At 48.8% G+C, this 20,800-nt stretch overlaps 2 protein-coding genes across 8 annotated transcripts in view; one reads left to right on the forward strand and one right to left on the reverse strand.

Moving 5' to 3' along the window:
• Positions 1–686: 686 nt before the first annotated feature.
• On the reverse strand, positions 687–18,675 carry LOC129340610 (alpha-N-acetylgalactosaminidase-like). 7 transcript variants are annotated; one of them, XM_054995503.1, is made up of 8 exons: positions 18,657–18,675; positions 16,925–17,095; positions 14,492–14,666; positions 11,161–11,338; positions 10,568–10,662; positions 9,397–9,558; positions 6,249–6,446; positions 687–2,058 (listed from the first exon to the last, which is right to left on the reverse strand). In XM_054995503.1, exons 2-8 carry the CDS (start codon positions 17,077–17,079, stop codon positions 1,798–1,800), a joined length of 1,224 nt encoding a protein of 407 aa, XP_054851478.1. In that variant the 5' UTR covers positions 17,080–17,095; positions 18,657–18,675; the 3' UTR covers positions 687–1,797. The 7 variants fall into 7 exon arrangements, with proteins under 7 accessions (XP_054851478.1, XP_054851477.1, XP_054851475.1 ...); XM_054995502.1 differs by lacking the exon at positions 18,657–18,675 and adding an exon at positions 18,308–18,375; XM_054995500.1 differs by lacking the exon at positions 18,657–18,675 and adding an exon at positions 18,160–18,300.
• Positions 18,676–19,015: 340 nt separating this feature from the next.
• Positions 19,016–20,800, forward strand: part of ZC3H7A (zinc finger CCCH-type containing 7A) — a 33,073-nt gene continuing 31,288 nt past the window's right edge. Inside the window, exon 1 of the mRNA XM_054992942.1 lies at positions 19,016–19,102. The gene's annotated coding sequence lies outside the window, so the exon portion shown is untranslated. The remainder of the gene's footprint in view (positions 19,103–20,800) is intronic.

Genomic DNA, 20,800 nt, shown 5'->3' on the forward strand with positions numbered 1-20,800 from the left:
TCTATATGGCTAGGCCTAGAGGTCTTTCTCTCGCAGAGATTAAGTATGGGCTGAAATGCTTGTTGGTTGGCCTGCAGGGGCCAAAAGGAATCAGACATTGGTGGACTTACTAGTTGGAAAGGAAAGCGGGTCCCTTGCTGCCCTGCCACCTGTCTTCCTATAGGATACTGAATCTATGCAAACGAGCAGGCCAAGCCCTATTTCTGCCCCACAAGCAAAGATCCTCCTCACTTTTTCAACTTGTGGCTATTGCATAGGAGCCTAGGTCCATCTCTGAGACCTCACAGGTCTCTGTTGCCAACTCCAAGGTTCTGCATTCTGCAACCTGTTGAACTGAATGGAGACACGCCTGTTTTCTTGAAGGCAAGGGATTTGGGCCTTTAGCAATGTCCGCTTGTAGCAACAGTACAGTAGCTATTCTAGATAGCTAGAATGAGAGATGTTCCTTGTGGATCTGAAACATGATGGTGGCGAGGGAGAGCAGAAGCAAGCGACCCCCATGCTCGCTAATGGGTGCCCTGCTAGCGCATGCTCTTCTTTCCCTGCTTCAGCAAGCAGGCTGCTTCGACACGCCTTGGCTTCTTCACAGCAGTGCAGTATTCTACACTTGGGCTGTGCTCTTTCCAAAAAGTTGGCTCCCAAACTCAGTTTTGAATTTACTTCAACACCAGTACGCAGATTCTGATTACAAAACTAGAGTTTATTCAGCATAGCTTATGCGCCATTGATTGCTTCGGACATTATAAAAGGCATATGAGACCATTGCTTTAAGAACCTGATCACGGAATCACAGGACTGGGCGGCGTTAACCCATCCAGTCCCATCAGCCACAATTCTCAGCAGAGGACCAGGGGTGTTGAAATGGCCACTGCTGGTTTTTTCAAGAAAAGTGGTGCTGGTTAAAACCCTGCCACGAAAGAAGACATTTCCCCGGGGGGCAATAGGACGTTGGCAGAACCAGCTGAAAAATCAAGGCATGGATAACTTTGATTGAATTTAAAAGGGCAGACTTTGGAAAGCAAGTACAGAGCAGCCATTTTCCAATCAGACAGGTTTGCCTATTTATTTCAGCTCCCCTGCCCGAGGACTGGAAGGAGCAGATAAGCTGGGGTGCTGAGTGGCCGATATAGGACACCAGGAGAGGAAGGCTGACAGCTGAGCTGGTGTAGCACAGAAGCAAGGGACCAGAACTCAGCCTCCTCCTCCTCCTCGCATGAGAAAATGGGCAAGAGGTCCAGGCAGGGGGAGGATCAAACTGGACAATTTAAACCAGTACTATTGCTTACATTTAGAAGCATCTGGAGGGGGACGGTAAAGCAGTGAATGGCTAGGCAATCCTAATGAGGAAGAGGATTGCCTGGAGTGGCTTAGAAATCGGCGGTAGGTTTGTCCCACTCTCTTAAGGGCTACTTCCGACATGACAACCAAGCCCCACATTTAGCGGCTTGTGTTTGGAAAGGAGCACATGGGACACTGGCTGCTTCCTTGCACAGATGTAAGTGCTAAGTTTGGTAGGAACTGTGCTGTCTCTGCTTTGCCCAGCTTTTCCACTGAGCCTAGGATGGTTTTTGTTTTGGGGGTCTTCTCTTAACCCAACAAGGCAGTTTCCTGATGCTTGCTCCTTTGGGTGGAGTTTTGTAAACTCTCCCTGTACCCAAATCCAGACTGCCCAGAGGGAAGTTCTAAGTTGCTCCAAAACATCCCAGGCAGGAGCTTGGAAAGTCTGGTTTCTACTTGGACATCAATTCCAGACTTCCCTCAAGGAAGGAACTCCTTGGGGCGAGGGGGAAAAAAGAATTAGCACAGTGACCTCAAGAAGAGGAACACCACCCCTGTCGGAGCCACTTTGAAGGCGATGGTGTCATCGATCATGTAGTTCCCCAAGAACGTCCGGTCCAGTACATTGTAGACCTTGTGGCCCAACTGGCAATCGAAAATGCCCAGAAGCCTCAAGCTGGTCGCAAAAGGCTTGGGCATCCCATCAGTGCCGTTGTTCAGGACCGCAACTCCATACTGGTGGTTGGTAAGAGGTCTCTTCCACACTTCAAATTGGCCGCTCTGCAAGACAGACACAGGGAGAGCGATGTGTGTGAGTGGCACAGGAAACCAGGACTGTTGGAAACCCTTGGAAACCAGGACTGTTCCTGTACCCACCCCATTTCCTCGAGAAGCACTATGCTACTGGAAGCCCCTTCCTCCTCATGCAACACCAACAGTTTCTAAGCACACACCCAAATCTCTATGCTTTTCCTAGCAAATTGTATTCAGAGGCAATAGTGACCTTGGAAAGCCACAGAGGGGAAGGGGAGGCAGCTTCACACCCCCGGGAAGAGGATGCGGCTCCTCCTCTTGGTTTGATCCAGCCAGGCAACTGCTGTATTCTTCAAGATCTTCTCAGACGTCTCCATCCCGTTTTTAACCTCCTACTTCTTCACCTGCCCAATGGACTTTGGTAGCCAATTTGAAAAAAATACTTATTAATCATATATTTATATGATTATTTGTTACAACTTGCAACACTGGGGAGTGGGACCGGCAGCTGTTCTGCCCTGTATCCTCTAGCACAGGAACTGCCACGCCAAGGATCAGGTGACCCACCGCCAGCTGATTCCTGCTTCCCATTGCACAGGGCATGGGCCTCAGAGCCCAACCTCTCCAGCCCCAGCTTGCTCCTCTGAGGTAGCTGCCCAGCTGGCATTTTGCTGCCCCGCCCCCATCTTGGCTTTTTACTTCCCTGCTTGGACATTGAGTTGCTTTTTGGGGGGTTGCTGTGTTAAGCCTGCCTGGTTCTTAGGCAAATGTCTCATGAGAACAAGCATGAGACACTTGGCGGCCTGTGAAGGGTGTTGTATCTCTGCCCGCCCCCAACAACAGGTGACCGGAACAGGAGCTGCCCCTCCCAGGCAGCAAGGCAGGCTGTCCCTCATTTGAACTGGGTGAGGGAGGGCCAGCATGTTCCTGACCAATTGAAAAACGGCTGTCCTTCTAGCCATTTTATTTTACATCATTTATACCCTGCCTTTCTCCCTAATGGGGACCCAAAATGCCTTACATCCTTGTCTTTTCCTCCACAGAATCCTCACAACAGCCCTGTGAGGTAGGTTTGGTTCAGTGTATGTGGCTGTCCAAAGGTCACCCAGCAAGCATCCATGGCAAAGCAGGGATTCGAACCTGGGTCTCTGAGACCCTAATCTGACATTCTAACTACTACACCACTACACCATTCTTTCACAAAGAATGTTCATACACCCAGCATGAACATGCTCATATTTGTTTGTGAGAAAGAGCTGACATGCGTTCACCTTGCAGTTGGGACCAGGGACCAGTACTTGTATAAATGCAGGGTTTCAGCTGTATATGCATTGAAGGTAAGATGCGAATTTCCCAATGCACATCTTTAAAAGACTCAAGCGTACACAGGTGGTATGTGTGCTCGCTGTAACTTGTGAACAGGGCTTCTGACAAAGTGCAAAGCAACCAGCACTGAACACCAGCCTCTGGTATCACCCACTCAGAAATGCACCTTATCAAGCCTCCGAGAATGCCTGACAAATTTGAATCCAACAGGCTGAGCTCTTTCCTCGGCAGCTGGGACAGCGCTGCCTTAGAATCATAGAATCATAGAGTTGGAAGGGGCCATACAGACCATCTAGTCCAACCCCCTGCCCAGTGCAGGATCAGCCTAAAGCATCTCTGACAAGTATTCATCCAGCCTCTTCTTGAAAACTGCCAGTGAAGGGGAGCTCACCACCTCCCTAGGCAGCTGATTCCACTTTTGAACTACTCTGACCGTGAAAAAGTTTTTCCTAATATCCAGTCAGTAACTTTGTGCATGTGTTTTAGCCCATTGCTTCGCGTCCTACCCTCTGCTGCCAACTGGAACAGCTCTTTGCCCTCCTCCAAATGACAGCCTTTCAAATATTTAAAGAGAGCAATCATGTCCCCCCTCAACCTCCTCTTCTCCAAATTCCGAAGGCCCTCAGCCTTTCCTCGTAGGGCTCAGTCTCCAGACCCCTGATCATTCTTGTCGCTCTCCTCTGCACCCTCTCGATTTTGTCCACATCCTTTTTGAAGTGAGGCCTCCAGAACTGCACACAATACTCCAGGTATGGCCTGACCAAGGCAGTATAGAGAGGGGCTATGACCTCCTGCGATTTCAATGCTATGGCCCCTTTGATACAACCCAGGACTGAATTAGCCTTTTTTGCCACCGCATCACACTGACTGCTCATATTCAGTTTACAGTCCACTCTTACCCCAAGATCCCTTTCACATATACTACTGCCCAGAAGTGTATCCCCCATCCAGTATTTTTGCTTCTCATTTTTGTGGCCCAGATGTAATATTGTGCACTTGTCTTTGTTGAATTGCATCCTATTCACAGCTGCCCACTTCTCCAGAGTATTCAGGTCTTGTTGAATTTTAATTCTATCTTCTTGGGTGTTTGCTACCCCTCCCAATTTGGTATCATCAGCAAATTTAATGAGCAGCCCTTCCACTCCTTCAGATCATTGATAAAAAATATTGAAAAGTATTGGGCCCAAAACTGAGCCCTGCGGCACCCCACTGGACACCTCCCTCCAATCTGATGAAACGCCGTTGACCACCACTCTTTGAGTGCAGTCCTCCAACCAGTTCCCTATCCACCGAACTGTCCTATAGTTTACTCCACAGTCTTCCAGTTTGCCCATCAGAATGTCATGGGGGACCTTATCAAAAGCTTTACTGAAATCTGATGCAAGCCTTGTTGCATCCATGGACGAAATACGGAGAGAGGATTTGGTGGGCTTCTGCCCTCTCCCACAGCCGAAGCTGACCTTGCTGCGACCACTTAAGCTGACAGTTCCTAAAACCTACATCTGAGTGTGACTCACTCACTCTCGCTCTCTCTCACACACACTCACACACCTAAGTTGTTAGGGCCAAAACTCCTGTCTAAGGATCACCTTCCTCAGGCAGCAATTAGACTTGCCTTTGGGGGCGGGGGAGCAAAGCAAAGCAAAGCAAAGCAAAGCCAAACAACTGGGGCAGAAAGCATCGCAAGTATCGCAGACGGCCGAGACCTGATGAGAAAATGGGGCAGGGCTCCCAGTGATTCGACATCTGATGTACGGAAGTGACAGACGTCTGGGGGAGGAGAAGGGTGTAGCAGGAACAGCATTAATGACTGAGAAGGGGGTGGTGGAAGTTCATCACCTCTCTGGGGACACAAGGCTCCCGTTGTGATACTGCTTGGTGTCACAGATGCAAACAGGAGCAAGTGTTGTTGTGCAAGCTCAGTGCCAGGAATGTGAAAGGTGTTGCTGGCACCAGAACAGCCAACAGGGGAGGCTGGGGCACAATTAACCCTCAAATCTTCAGGAAATTGGACTTGGTTGACTTCCCCCGCCCATCATGCAAAGTCCCTAATTGGGCACTGAGGCCTTTTGCATGAACTGGGCTGCTGCTTCTTGCGACGGCGGTGGTAGGGGGGCGGGAAGAGTCTTCCTCTCTTCAGGTTGTGCAGAGAATGCTTCTGGTCTGCCTTCCCTGTCTGGTTGCTTGAGATGCTGCCCTCAAACCCTTTCTTATGAATGGGCGCCCCTCACTGCTCCCACCATCTCTCCCACTCTTTCTGTCATGCCAAAAATCATGCATGACACTTTACTTTACAACTTCTGTAAGCAAAAGTTGGACCCCTGCCCAAGGGGCTGTCCCTCTAAATGGTGAAAGCCGGGAGGCCAGGCAATGAGGGAGCCAAGTAGAGGCGCCCCTACTGAGGTTTCACTTCCACTGAGTTCAGCCAGAGGTTTTAAGAATCAGGGAGACATCCTACCCCCATCCCCATTTTACTTGGAGGCAGCAAGAGAAGCCTGGACAAGAAGCTCTCTCACTTTGGGGAAGAAATTTGGACTCAGCATCTCGTTCCTCTCCCCTGCTAACCTATGTGGTCGTGAGACTCTAGGAATCTAGCTGCAGAGGAGAAGCTCTACATGTGGAGCCCCCAGCATCTCTAGTTAGAGAACCTCAGGGCAGCAGGTGCTGGGACCCCCTTCCTCTGCTTGGGAAGACCCTGGAGAGCTCCTGTCAGACAATGGAGGCAAGGCCTTGTGAGTGCCTTCCAATAACACAACTTCATGTTCTTCCTGTAACATGTTGATGCACGGGCAACCCATTCCAACACCACACGTGTCAGTTTCCCCACAACCATCCTGCAGACACACAAAGTTACATCTTAAGACCACTATTCTGCCGCTCCCCGAATGCACCTTGGCAATACGCCTGCCCTGAATTCCGAGCGGATCCTGGTTGATGTAGATCAAGAGCGGGTTCTGCAAGATGTCCTTGGCCTCCGCTGAGATGGACTGCAAGTTGCAGGACAGGAAGAGGGGAGCTGCCAGGATAGCCCACAGAGCCACCTGGACTTTTGACTGCTCATAACTCAGGCCAAAGTTGCCAGCGATCAGCTGCAAAACAGACGGTTCAGGTTGCTCAGCAAGGCATTTAATACAAGAAAGTTTCTGCACTGCTTCTAAGAGAGTGGAAAGAGCAAATCAATCAATCAATCAAAGTTGGACTCTGGAAACAGAAATGCCAGGCACGCTTGCTTTGCCCGCCAGTACAGTCAGATCGTTTCTAGCAGTTTATAGACACTGTCCTTGTAACCCTGGCCTCAGAAGGTAGCCCCCTGTGATCAAAGGCATCCTCTACCACAAGATAAGAAGGGGCTGCCGATTTAGGGTGCCATTCAAGGCGGAGACAAATGTGTCCAAAGGGGTCACAATCCACCAGGAAGTGCTCAACCCATGACTGAAACTGTTGGGAGCTGCACAAACACACCAGTCCCCCAAAGGGCTGGTTTTAGTCTCTCACTGACGTGGGAGGCTGGTTATTAGAATGAGAACTGTAATTATCACTTGATAGCCTGAGTGTGGAAACTGCTGCCCACAGATCTCCACAGGCTGGATAACAAACGATCATCCTTCTTCGTCGTAGAAAACTCCTCGACAAGAGCCGTGCTGGGGCAGAGGAGCTGGACACTGTTTCTGAGGAGAACATGGCTGACACAACAGCATGATACTTGCCAGTCCTGAAATTGCTAAGGGAAGGGAAATCTTACTAGATTTTGTCTGGATGAGGAGAAAAGAGGCAGCCAGGCAGACAAGAGGGGCCTCAGGGAAGGGCAAGGCCGGGAGACAAAGGTCTTGCAGAGTCATGAGCCCCCAAGGGTCATCTGAGGATGCTGGAGCTCCAGGTCCACTTTGGGGCCTATGGGGGCTCAAGAGGCCAGCATCTCCCTTGAAAGCTGAACAGTAACGGTATCTACAGAATTGTGTCCCCTGGCACCTCAGGGCAGGGCTTCTCTTCAGTCAAGCATCATATCAAGAGCCTTCCTTCCAAGGGGGCAGGTTTGGCACTGGCCACATCATCCTCTGCTGCTCACAAGGAGGAGCTCCTTTGCGCCATCTGCCAGAAGCCATTTTGCTTTTTGTTCTGTGCTTGTGCTGGGGGCAACAGGGATGCTGGCTGGTGGCCACAGTGAGGGTAATGGTGGCTAAGTTTGTATATTTTAAATATTGATCTTCCGCCTCCCAGAAGAGTACACTTGAAGGTGACTTTAGATGTTGTCTTTTAGCAACATGGGCCCCAGTATCAATTTCTTAGGATCTGTGCCAAACAGGTGGATTCCTTCCAGGTTCACGCTGGTTCTTCTCCAGGATGAGACCAACATAAAGGACGCAGAGAAAGTGGGAGCTTGGAAGGGAAGTGCCCTCTAGTGGCTCCCTCAGGCATGCAGGTTAACCAGCTGGGCAGGGCCGGGGAGCAGGGTGGATGTCTCTCTCCATCCTTTGCTGGTTAAATCTGCTCCCAAATCAGACCTACCTTTTCTTTGCTCAGAGTGCCAAATTGCCCCCAGGTTATTTGAACTGCATCAATATTGCTCTGCCAGGTCTGGATTTTAATATAACGTTAGATGTGTGCAAATACATAGCTGCTGCAATTAAACATTGCTTGTTTTTAATGAATGTTGAACAGTAATACCTTCTAGTTATATTGCTGTCTTTTTCTGGTCAAATGGCCTATTGGCTTTCAGACCTAGATGAGATATGGCTCTGCTAGGTCAGTCTGATCTCTTTGTACTCCAACATTCTATTGACTTTGTTAATACTCTGCCTTTCTCTGCAATGGGGACTCAAAGCAGCATACATCATCTCTCCAATTTATCCTCACAGCAACCCTGTGACGTAGGTTAGGCAGATGGAGAGTGACTGGCTCAAGGTCACCCAACAAACTACCATGGCAGTGTGGGGGGATTCGAACCCAGGTCTCCCAGATCCTAGTGTGAAACTGTAACAACTATACCATGCCAGCTCTACAATTGCTCTGTCTCTAGTAGTGGCCTATCAGATCTCCCCGAAAGGGGATACTCATTCCTAAGGTTCTTTTCAGCACTGGGCATTCAGATATCTTTTGCTTTTGCATGTGGGGTTCCACAATGGTATTGATGGGCCTCTCATCCACCTCTGATATCCCTCATCCTTTTTAAATGCTAGTGGCCATTCCAAGAGACCTATAAATGCTGCAGATTCATTTATGTCTGCCAATCAGTTAAACTTGAAGACCAATTCTAATGTTAGAGTTACAAGGGGAAAAACAAGAGAAAGATTCCTCTATGTACTTTTCTCAGGACAATTCAGGATTTCCAAAGAAATGACTGAAAAGTGCAGAAGGGTTCCTACGTGCCTCTGGTTGGCACATTTCCTTCATGTTATTTGTTCTGCTATTGCAACCAGCGTCACTGGGAAAAGTGTGACCAAGACCTTTTCCACCTAAGTTATTTGCCCTAGGCTGATGTTTTTAAGATGCAGGTTTTTTTCCTGCTTCCTCATAATATTATGGTGCATTCATGTACCTCCCTGGATTTCCCCAGCTTGCTGTGATCTTTCCTAAATTTGCTTTGCTGCACAATTTTAGAAAGTATGAAAACAAAATCTGGATGGCTGACATGTGGGCAGGAAAGTTGAGATTTTTCCGCTTCAGCTTTCATTAAAAAAATACTCTAGTTGCTTTTATTGTGGAGATATAAGGAGAAAGGCATATCCTCTGCAACTACATGGGCTAAAGACTTGCATTTAAAAAAAATGAAATCTAAGAATTCAGAGAACCTGCTGCATGGATTGTTACATTGAAAGTCAATGGCCATTTTTTAAAAAGAATCTTTGATTACTGTTTTTTTAAGAAAACCCCAGTGCTATAGGGTAGGGGGAGTGTATAGTGGGAAAATCTGTCATATGGAAGCCCCGTTGCTGGTGTGCTGTACTGGCAGCCACAGTACCATGGGGGGAAATCACAAAAATCTGCCCCTATGCGGACAATGTCTGTGGGGGAAGGCACGGTGGGAAAAGATGGCATTACCATGTCGGGATCATTCCACCTTCCTGGACCGGCAACAGGTTGCAGTGTGTCTTGATGGTCTCCGTACCACTTAATGATGCGAGAAAGGCTATTCCAGGAGTCTTCAATGTCACCGAAATTCCTCCAGAGGTTGCAGATTTGACCAAGTAAAGTATAATTCACCTGGATAAAAATAACAGGAACAAGTCATGTGTTTATCCCTAGGGCCACCAGATGGCAATTGTAGAGTCCCATCTGGCCGTCTCGTATTCAAGACCCTACCCCCTTAAAGAGCAATCTTGCAGCCTGGGAGTTCTATTGGGCCCGGCCCTGATTTGGAAGATTCTGTGCACATGGCATCCTTCCCCAACTGTGGCCCCTGATCCTTGCGCTTGTAATAACCTAGCTAGAGAACTGCCATGCAGTGTACGTAAGGCTGTTCCTGAAAACAATTTGGACGCATCAGTGGTCTAGAATATGGCAGTTAGGTTACTAACCAGAACATGCTCATTCGATCGTATTACACCAGAATAAAAAAATCTGCCCAGACATTTCCGAGCACAATTCAATTTGCTGATTATAAGCATTAAAGTCCTAAAGGGTTTGGTACCATGGTGTTCAAAGGACTGCTCCTCTGCCTCCCCTGAACCTGCCTGGTCCTCAAGATCTGCATCACAGCCTTCTTCAGATTCCCCCATTAAGTAGAGATCAAGCAAACGGGGGCTTGGCTGACCGGGCCTTTGCAGTACCCATTGATGGACAGCTCTCCCGAAACAGGTTTTGGGGTACTAAAGGCACCAAGTCAAACACTTTTGATTTTCTGGGAATAAACTAATTTATGTCTCTGTTGTTTTAATGAAGGTTAGTGGATTTCTGCATTTTAATCAGAGTTTCACTGCTTTCCTATTGCTTGGGTTTGTTTTTGTTTTTAACTGCTTTTCATCATGATTTTATTGTGCACAGCTCTATGTGATTGTCAAGTGAAATGTCTAAAGCTTAGGCATTTTCTAAATAAATAATGCCCCACAGTCCTTTCTGCTGAGTGACCAAATTCATTGTTGAACAGGACACAGTTGTGAAACAAAACAAGCTGCAGAGTAAACTGCACCTGATAAAGAAGGTCTCAGAGGCAAGTCACAAGACAAAGCCAGCTCCTGGAGCTGGCTGTTCCATAAATTGCTTGCCGGATTACCTTTGGTGGAAGGCCTCCTTCATAGGCAGGCCAGCTGCACGAGAAAGCAATTGGCCGTCCAGTTTTGTTCAAGGCTGCACTCATCTTTGGGTAGCCTAAGCAATGACAAAAAGCAAAGCTAGCAGCTGGCTCTTATATTTATATCCCACTTTCCTCTCCAATGGGGACCCAAAACAGTTCGCAACATCATTCTCCCCTCCTCCATTTTATCCTCCCAACAACCCTGTGAGGTCGGCTAAGCTGACAGCATGTGACTGGCCCAAGGTCACCTAGTGACCTCTCATGGCAGAGTGGGGACTCAAACCTAGGTCTCCCACACCCTAGTCCAACACTCACAGAATGCAACATCCTGGTGTAGCATGTATAAGCCTATCACTGCAAGTTGATGTCCAAGGGGAAAACTTTGGAGGCATCCACCAAAGCACATCAAAGAAATGCCTCTCTCAATTAAACCAAGGGGTTGTGCATGTCCCCAAACTTCTCTCCAGACACCCACCAGTATAAGTTGCAATGCATCAGTTTTCTTTATGAGTTCCCATTTTCAACCCAGATTGCAACCCCACCCCCTTTAAGCAACCGTCAAGGACACAAACCAGCTGCCTTGACAGAGGAATTGGAGAAGCAGCCGTCCAGCTTCAGCATGTCAACTCCCCACTCCGCAAAGACCTTTGCATCCATCTCAATGGCGTCTAGTGTTGTCCCTGGGTAGCCCTCACAGGTGAGGTTGCCCATGTCACTGTAGATGCCGAACTTCAGTCCCTTGGAATGAACCTGTGGCAGAAAAGGAAAGTTCGAGATGCTGGAGGGGAACCGCTTGGCTCTGCAGCCTCTCCAGTAAAAAGGATCTTGGGAAGCTGGCCTGGGAAGGAGCCTTCTGTGCTGGATCCTGGAGGGCAGCTGTTCCGAGAAGGCCATCCTGTACTAGAAAATGCAGTAGGCTGCCTTCACAGGATGCAAAACTCTATTGAGTTACAGACTGGAAGGGCTGGCAGGCCATACTAGTTAGCAGGAAAGGCCTCCTAAAGCAGGTCTGCAGACAAACTGAGGGCCCCGGGCTAAATGCTTTTGCCTCCAGGACAATGTTAAACTTTGCAGCCTGCTCAAACCTCTGTGGTCTGACATCTCTTTGAAAGGCTCACTTCACATGTGAAAATCATAGCTGTCCCCTGCCCGGCATTTCACAGGCCAGTACGGGAACCGGTTTGGCAAGGGCATAGAGTGAGCAACAGAGAGAGCATGCACGCACGTGCTCCTTGGTGAGGCATTTGCATTGTTAGCGCTGCTGGTCGACTTCACCTGGCAAAAACTCCCTATTACCTGCTTTCTGTCCTGATAAAACACAATCCACATTTTACCTTTTGGAGAGAAGTGAGTCTTAAGAACTTAAGAGCCCTGCTGGGTGGTCCATCTTGCCCAGTCTCCTGCTTCAGGCAGCAGCCAACCCTGAAGGGCTAACCAACAGAGACCCAGAGGCCAAGACCTCCCTGCTCCAATGCTAAATTCAGTGAACCTCACTTCCAAGTAAGACTGCCGCCATGAGCACTTCTCCCAAGCTGGCCAGGTCGTGAGACAACATCGTAATATTTTACAAACGTTGCAATTCTGTGCATATGGCAAGTCCTCTGAGAAGAGGCGTCACAAATGTGCAAAGGAGAGGAGTTTCCAGCACTGATCCGTGGAGATCCATACCCTAGAATGCCTCTGTTTATCTCTTTTATTGTAGCATAAGCTTTCGAGAATCAAGTTCTCTTCATCAGATGAAGAGAACTTGATTCTCGAAAGCTTATGCTACAATAAAATAAAATTGGTTAGTCTTAAAGGTGCTACTGGACTCTTTTTGATTTTGCTACTACAGACTAACACGGCTAACTCCTCTGGATCTGTTTATCTCTGTGCAATGTCAGATCATCTGACCAGTCTTTGCTTGCTTTGGAACACCCTACACTTGTTTGCTTAGAAAAAAGCCTGTGATGATTTTAAGTATGTGTGTGTCTTTAAGTGCTTGGTGGGGTACAGATGAAGAGTGGGGGTGAAAGAGAGGGATGAGTGAGTGAGATGATTGGCTGATGAGTGAGAGTGTGGGCGGAGAGAACTGCAGATTTTAGTTACTGAGGGAGAGAAAAGATTGAGTCTGGGCAAAGCAGGCAAGCTGTGTGCAGCCTGAGGGTGTCTATGCATTTCCGATAGTTTTCTAGTTCAGTTAGGCAACTCATGTGGAAGCCTGAATTGTGTGTGTGAGATTACATTCTGTCTAAAGCAGGCAAACTGTGTGCGTGCCTGAGAGTGAACGTCTATGTGTATTTGAGTGAGAAATTGATATCTGAAGCAGGCAAATTGTGTGTGAGCCTGAAAGAGAAATTTCAGATACACCCCTGTATATCTATCATGGTTGGTTTGATGCATAATACTTTGATCCCCTGAGAACGTGTAAAGGCTACTTAATTGCTACTTGGCTGTTAGCTACTTATCTGCAGGTGTTTTACTTTCAATTTCCCAGCTGGCTTGAGAACGTAGCCTTGGAACGCCGGCTAGCACCAGTCCTCCCTGAGAATTGTGGTGAATTCATTCCTCCCCGTTCCCTTCTCCCACAGGCCTGGACCTTTCACGCCAAACCCCTAACGTTCTCCCATTCCCAGGGGCAGGAATGTTCCCCTATCATTAATACTGCTCACTCACCTTGCGTCACGACCGTCTGAGTACCCTGATACTGATATATCTCTAATAAAGCAACTTTAACTTTTGCACACGAGTGTCTGGAGTGAAGTGCTTATCTGGCAAGAACTGACAAGAAAGTTTGTGTATATCTGTATGACTGAATCGATGAGAAAAAAAAACTTTAAGAACTCATAACTATCTTTGAAACCATCAAGCTTAATTAACAGTATGAAACCGATACACTTGTAAAAAAAGTTTATTTTGTTTTGTTTATTTCAGCCCAGAGTTATCTGCCATCCCTATATATCCCATTCCTATCCTCAGGGCCACATAGTCCCACGAAGAAGCCTGACACTTGAGCATATGATTCAAGGGGAAATTTAAATGAATTATTTTGGAATATATAATACCTGGGGGCAGAGGGTGTAAGAGAAGGGTTAAAAGCAAAATCTAACCAAGGACAGAAAGAGGGTCGTAACAAAGCCCAACGAGGCTTTCTCCCAAGTAGTGACGTAGCAGATTGGAACCCACTGAAATCAGCAACACTGATTTCAAGGTTACTTCTGAGTGAATTTGCCCAAGACCAGGCTCTAAAATTGGACATTCCGTCTAATAAACCTGGCTAACAGTGCAAGCTTAAGCAGAGTTGCTCCAGTCTAAGCCCAGCTCTGTCTAGGATTGCACTGTTAAGACTACAGTCAGAATTGGATTGTTATAAAGTTCACAGCTCATAAGTTAATAAAATGAGGCCCATCACCTGGGTTAACACCAAGACATGCATTTCATATGACAGCCTTCATGGCCTGTGCTCTGGTTAAGTGCGGAGAAAACAGCAGCTGTGACTGAGGCCCACAGGAAGATTTTTTTCATGCATTTGGAATTTCAGCAACAAATGCTGGCCTACGGAACCATGGCTGTTACACTAGCAAGCCTCCTGCATGTGAACTTTGCACCCTGCACCCACCTGCAGAAGAAATGCATATTTGTCTCCTGTGTGCAACTGAACATAGAGCCAACTGGTTCCTCCTATGAGAATTGCTACTTCTATTCCTTTTGTTTACGAATGACCCAAACCAAAATGGGACAGAAATACTTTCCTGCAGTGATGTGGCCCTCATCCTGTAATTATTTACAATTCTAGCCATGTCATTCCACTGCGGCAGAAACAACAAGGGTCTGCGGCACCTTAAAATCTAGCTGGCCCACTTTTTCTTGCTGCTTCCAAAGAGAGAATGCGAGTCTTCAGAACGAGGCACTTGTTGAACTTACGTAATCCACAAGAGCTTTAATGCCACTGGGAAATCTCTCGGCATCTGCTTGCAGTCTGCCCTGAGAGTCCCTTTCTTCAGCTTCCCAGCAGTCATCCAGGTTTATGTATTCATAGCCAAGCTCCTTCCAGCCATCTTCAGCCAGCCGGTCTGCCATTGCCTTGATCAAGCGTTCACTGTGAACAAGGGAGAGTTAGAGAGCTAACCTGAAGACAGGGATTGTCTTTATTGTATCTCTGTTCAGTATCTTGCTCTTTTAGATGAGTTAACATTTCTTTTCTTTTTTTTGTAATTATATTTTATTTAATTTTCTTATTTTTACAGAAAGCTCAAATGTAAATCATTAACAAGTGTACTTACCCGGATGGCCCAGGGTAGTCTGATCTTGTCAGGTTGTGGAAGCTAAGCAGAGTCAGCACCGGTTAGTACTTAGATGGGAGACCACCAAGAAAGGTCAGGGTTGTTTTTCAAAGACAGGCAATAGCAAAACATCTCTGAAAGTCTCTTGCCTTGAAAGCCCCATGAAAGGCGGCTGTGACTTGATGGCACTTTACACACACAAGTAAACTCTGGCAGCATTTCCGATTAATATTGCTGCTGAGCTAGGCTTGCATCTTTAAAGGCAGCAAGGGTAGTGGAGACAGGCCCTTTGGAGAGAGGAATGATTTAGAAGGATGGGAAAGCAAATCTGCAGCCCCCTTGTCAAGTCAGAACTCATGCACAGGCATTTCCAGGTTGGTGGGGCTGTCCCTGTGCCAACACAGGTGTGGGATGTAGAAGCAATGCAACCTTTGTGCACAAAATATCTAGGTCAACATTCCAGAGCACAGCTGGGCTTCAGGGAATATCACACCAGTGGCACATTCACAGCAGGTGGTCCCAGGCTGCTCATGACCATTTCCATCTTTGCTTCTAGGGAGCTTACACTATCTTTCCTTCCGTGCCTGGAGAGCCAAGTGGACTCTAGCCATCTTTTCTGAGTCTCGAGCCTCCACTTAGGACTCAAGTGTAGGAGAGCTTAATTCCATTCTGACTGTGAAACAAGCATGGCTCATCAGTGATGCCCAGGGGAGTCTGCAGCACCAGTTGTCCTCAGGTGGTCACAAGAGGTTCACCAGCTAGCTGGTCCAAAGAGGCTACAAGCACACCTTTGCCCTGGGGCAGGAGCAAGCTGAAAAAGGGGGGATCAGGCAATTACAGAGCTTACCCACCAGTAACTAACAGCCTGATGGCCCTGTGGGCCTGTGTAACTGCAAGTGTGGAGACAGGCTGCAGTGTGCCCAGAGCATGGCAGCTAAAATATACAGGAGAATGAAAAAAACCTCAAGACTTGGACTAAGGCAGAGATCCATTGAACCAATGGCAAGGCCATATCCTGAATACCTCTGGAGTCTGCTCATGTAACCACTGAGGCCACCCACAGCTCTGGGGATGCAACATCAAGGCCACGTAGTCATCTAATTCAGCAACTGAGTAATGCATGTAGGCACATATAAAGGCCATGGAAGGGCAACGTCTGCTGCATACCTTCCCAGCTCACCGACCACCTCAAGATGGCAGGCTAGCCCAGGGCTTGGCTCATGAGGAGGGCAGCACTGGAAGCTGGGGGCAGGGGAGGAAGTTTAGATCTCAGTAAGGAAGAGGAGGAAGATGATGGTGACTCTTTCCCACAAGAAAACCAGCCAGGAAAGAGAAGGATTTTCAGCAAAGAAGCTACTGGTGGGAGGGGTTGGGCAGCTGCAAGAATCAAGTTAGCCTCATGGTTGTGGTGGGACCACAGTACACATTTCAGTGGTGGCAGCCAAAGGAGCCCTTGAGCACCACGCTGAAAGTGTACCTATCACTCAAGCCTGCAAGATCTGCTAGGAAGCACCTGCTCGGGCAGGTGAATCAAAGGGAAAGTGGATTTGCAAGCTGGCCACTAATGAGTCCTTATGATGCTGGTTGGGGAGTGGTTGTAGAAAGAGATCCAGACATGGTGCTCGAAACACACAAGAAACCACCCTGAGTGCCAGCCCCTGGAGTCATTTCTCATGTGGTATTTATTTATTTACTTCATTTACAGCTTGCCTTTCTCCCCAATGGGGACCCAATGCAGATTATATCATTCTCTTCTCCTCCATTTTATCCTCATAAGAACCCTGTGAGGTAGGTTAGACTGAGACAGCGTGACTGGCCCAAGGTCATTCAGTGAGCTTCCATGGCAGAGAGGGGATTCAAACCTAGGTCTCCCAGATCCTAGTCTAACACCCTAACCATTACATCACATTGGAATGGCTGAGAAATCCAAGCACAGGCAATACAGGTGAGCATTTGCACTTCATGTGCCTGCAGATGGCACTTGGCAGATAAGCCTTACTAAGAAAAGCAGCCAAATCATTCATTCATACAAGGCAAGGAGTTCAGAGCAACTCAGGACCCACATTTGTCCCACCTGATACAATTATCAGGCTCCTTTTTGCAGTCTGTGTTACATCGGAAACGTTCCCACGGCACCCAGCCCATCGGCGGAGTCCTCAGCAGCCCGTTGTCCAGAGAGGAAGAGCCAGCCATCAGACCAAAGGCAAGCATCAGGGGAAAGAGCAGCATGGCTTAGACAGTACACCTGCAAAGATCAGAGTGACACACCACTTACAAAAGAACAGAAGCTGAGCCCTGCTGGATCCAACCAGTGGCCCATCTAGTCCAGCATCCCATTTCACCCATCAGCCAAACCAGTTGCCCTAGAGAGCCAACAAACAGGGGCTAGAAGTCAAGGGCCCACTGCCTCCTCCTGGCTCTAAGATTCAGAGGTTTGTTGCCTCTGACTATGTAAGCTCTCTTTAGTTACAGGCATTTTTGCCCCACAGCTGTTTTTCATAAAGTAAGGCGACAAGCTCCAGTGATCCCTCTTTGGAAAAAAAAACATTATTAGTGACAAAAAGAAAAAAATCTTTTCTCAGTCACAAAAACCAGCAGAGTGCTTAGCTTTTGCAACCAATCTGGACTGAAAACCATCACTGCCAAAAGGGGAGCCCTCTTGGTCTTTGGAACCCTTCTTTCTCATGGTTCCAATTAAACAGGCAGAATTTGGCCCCGAAAGAGGCATTCGGACGTCGGTTCCCAGCTGAAGCGAGATTTGAACACAGGCCTCGCCGTCGCACACCTGCCTGGCCCGGGTTGTATAGGGCACGACGAAGACCTTCCTGAGCAGCGCCAGCTCTTCCTCCTTGCAAAGGAAAGTGAAAGGGAGGGCTCTGACCAGCTCTTCCCTCCCTTCCTCATTCTTCTACCTTCAGAGCCGCACTGGCTGGCTCAAGATCCTCCCTTGCTTTATTTGCGGTGCGGCGGGCGAGATCCACCAAAAAACTGTGGGGTGTAAAAGCACTCTTCAATGAGCGCTTTTACGCCCGAGTCTCTCATGCCGGGGGTGGGGGCAACTTGCACGCCGCTCCAACTGGGGGTTGGGAAGATCCTGGCGATTTGGAGGCGGAGCCTAAGGGAGGTAGAAAGGCCAGGAGGAATAGGATGCTACGTGGTCCACCCTCCGAAGCTGCCATTTCCTCCCAGGGGAACTGACCCCTGTAGTTTGGGAATAGGAAGCAATTTCGGGAGAGCCCCAGGCCCCACGTGGAGGCTGGCAACCTAAATTGGGTTCCGACAGGCATCAGGCTGAGAAGGTGAGCTCACCGGCTGTCTGGAGGCCGCAAAAGCAAACCACTAATTTGGGGGCGAAAACCCGGTTTCGGGATAAACAGCAAAAAATTCCAGCCTGAAGAATATTGAATTTTCGCGTTTTCAACTTTGGAGGCGACCAATGAGAGGGGCATGACGTCACCGTTGCATCTGCTTCTTTGGTGACGCCACAGAGACAAGGAGGGAAAAGGCTCTCATGCCACGCCCTTTCTAGAAAGACCCGCCTCTCCACCACCAGTCAATCTCATGGACCTGCGCAAGCGCATTCCTTCGTCCTGTCTGATTGGTGTGGAAGGGAAGAATCACGTGGGGGCGACCGCCTCTATTGGGACATTATTGGGCTCCCCTCACAGTTTAGAAGATCGCACATGCGCATTACGATTCCATTGGAAGAGTTCCCTGCCTCATGCATAGCTTGCCCCGCGCCCGTAGCCCTTTCGGTGTGAATTACGCGAGCGAGACTAGTTACTAGAGCAGCCGACATTCCTTACTATTCTCTAGAGTTCGTCTAGGCTCGGAAAAGCTACTTCCGGGTATGGAGGCGGGATTTATAGAGGGTGGCTGGTGAAGAATAATGCATCAGCCTATCAGCAGCGGCGAAGCTCTTCCGCCCGCACAATGGAGCAAGGTGTTTTTCCCCATGGCGGCCAATCAGGAGATGGCCAGGACAAGTACGGACCGCCCTGGGAAGGCACCGCTGCCAATCTGGAGGAAGCGCTGTCTTTCCCCCACGCGCCGAAGGCAGCCACTAGGCGGCCCGGTTATCGTCACTGTGGCAGCGGCGCTTGAGGCGGCCTCCGAGCGGCAGGCGGCGCTGTAGCGGTTGAGGCGAGAAGGCCGGACGGAAGCGGGGGAACGAGTAAGGGAGGAGAGACAGAGAGGCCTCGGACGCCGTCTCCACCTCTCGAGTTGCGCGGCCTCCAGAGCGAAGGGGCAGGTGAGAACATACAGACCTTTACCGCGAGACCTTGTGTGGTGACGGCCGCCTAAAGAGGGGCCCGTAATGCAGGCAGGAGGCTTTCGCCCCCGCTCAGGCTCGTCTTCGTCTCGCCGGCGGGGGAGGGCCTAGGCCAGCCCTCGGGGGAGGGGGGAGGCGGGCTCTGCGTGCGCGGGAGTTAAGCTTGGGAGGTGAGACTGAGTGCCTCCTTGAGGGAGGGAGCGTCCCCGGGCTCCCCCCACTGCCCCCGAGGCGAGAATGGGGCACCTGAAAGCGCCTCGCTCGGCTGCCCGCCCCAGTCTAGCACTTCCGACGTCCGGGATGGGATGGGCTGAGCCGAGCGGAGCGGAGCGGCTTCTCTCTTGAAAGCCAGCCGGTGTCAGGCAAAGCGGAGGGTTCGTTTCGTTGGGCGTTCCCTCATCTCCATGCTCTTGGGGCGCTGGGACTCTGTACGCGTGTATATGTGATCGTGTGCATGGACGCAGAGAATGGGATGGGGGTAACGCTCAGCTCTTCTGTGTCGCTCCACCCCCCCCCCCCGTATTTTCTGGGCGTTGCGGTTTTAGTAGTCTAAGGGGGCAGCGGTGCTTTACGTTATAAAGCTGTTCTGGAGTAGGGAAGATATGAACGCCCGAGTGCTTTCTGTGTGGCTTATTTACTTCCTTTATACTCCTTGTTCTCCCGAATGGAGAACCAAAGCAGCTCATATCGCTCTCTGTTTTATCCTCACAACAATCCTCTGAGGTAGGTTAGTCTAAGAGGATGTGACTGGTCGACGATCACCTAGCAAGCTTCCATGGCAAAGCGAGGATTCGAATCTGGGTCATTCAGATCCTAGACTGCCACTCTAACTGCTACAGCACACTAGTTTTCTAATTCTTGTGTGCCCAAATACACAAGCAATGGTGGGCATAGCCATGAGTGTGCTCCTTACTAGAAGAGGCAGGCGTGAATGGTAACTGGTCACCCAGTTCTTTGCAGGTCCTCTGGTGGTGGAGAGTGCTGTCAAGTCATAGCTGACTTATGGCAACCCCTGTTGGGGTTTTCATGGCAAGAGACTAACAGAGGTGGATTGTCATTGCCTGCTTTTGCAACCCTGGTCTTTTGTTGGAGGTCTCCTATCCAATTACTAACCAAGGCTGACCCTGCTTAGCTTCTGAGATCTGGCAAAATCAAGCTTGCTTGGGCTATCCAAGAGTGATTCCGCACACGTTGGATAATGCACTTCCAATCCTCTTTATAGATCATTTGGAATGGATTTTTTTGTGTGCGGAACAAAAAATCCACCTCAAACAATTGATAATGTGCATTGAAAGTGCATTATCCAATGTGTGCGGAATCAGCCCAAGTTAGGGTGCAGGTCGCCTCGTGAAAAGGATTATGGTTCATTCTGGCTAAAATTGTCATCTTTTTCTCCTCAGTTGAAATTAGTTCCTTTCCGTAGGGTTACATTTAGAGAGGTTTGCCCCTATTTAAATTTAAAGATTTCATTTTAAAGCAGGATGTGATTATAATTAAGTCTTTCTAGCTCCTGAGAAAAGATAGCAAATTAGGTTGGCTGAATCATTTGCTGTTGCAGTTTGAACATTGGCTGATACATATGTGTGCTCCCAAATTCTTGATAGCTGTTAAATACTTATTCTCCTTAGAAGCTAAAATGACAAGACTGAGGCTATCATACTTTGGTCACATCATGAG

Source organism: Eublepharis macularius, chromosome 12 (genome assembly GCF_028583425.1).
Source record: "Eublepharis macularius isolate TG4126 chromosome 12, MPM_Emac_v1.0, whole genome shotgun sequence".
Taxonomy (NCBI): Eukaryota; Metazoa; Chordata; class Lepidosauria; order Squamata; family Eublepharidae; genus Eublepharis; species Eublepharis macularius.

Coding starts and splice junctions, on each gene's coding strand:
- LOC129340610 (XM_054995503.1), bottom strand. CDS start 17,079: ATGCTGCTCTTTCCCCTGATGCTTGCCTTTGGTCTGATGGCTGGCTCT. Junction 14,667..16,924: donor GAGCCTGATAATTGTATCAG/GTGGGACAAATG, acceptor CCTTGTTCACAG/TGAACGCTTGATCAAGGCAA. Junction 9,559..10,567: donor AAGGAGGCCTTCCACCAAAG/GTAATCCGGCAA, acceptor ATTTTTATCCAG/GTGAATTATACTTTACTTGG.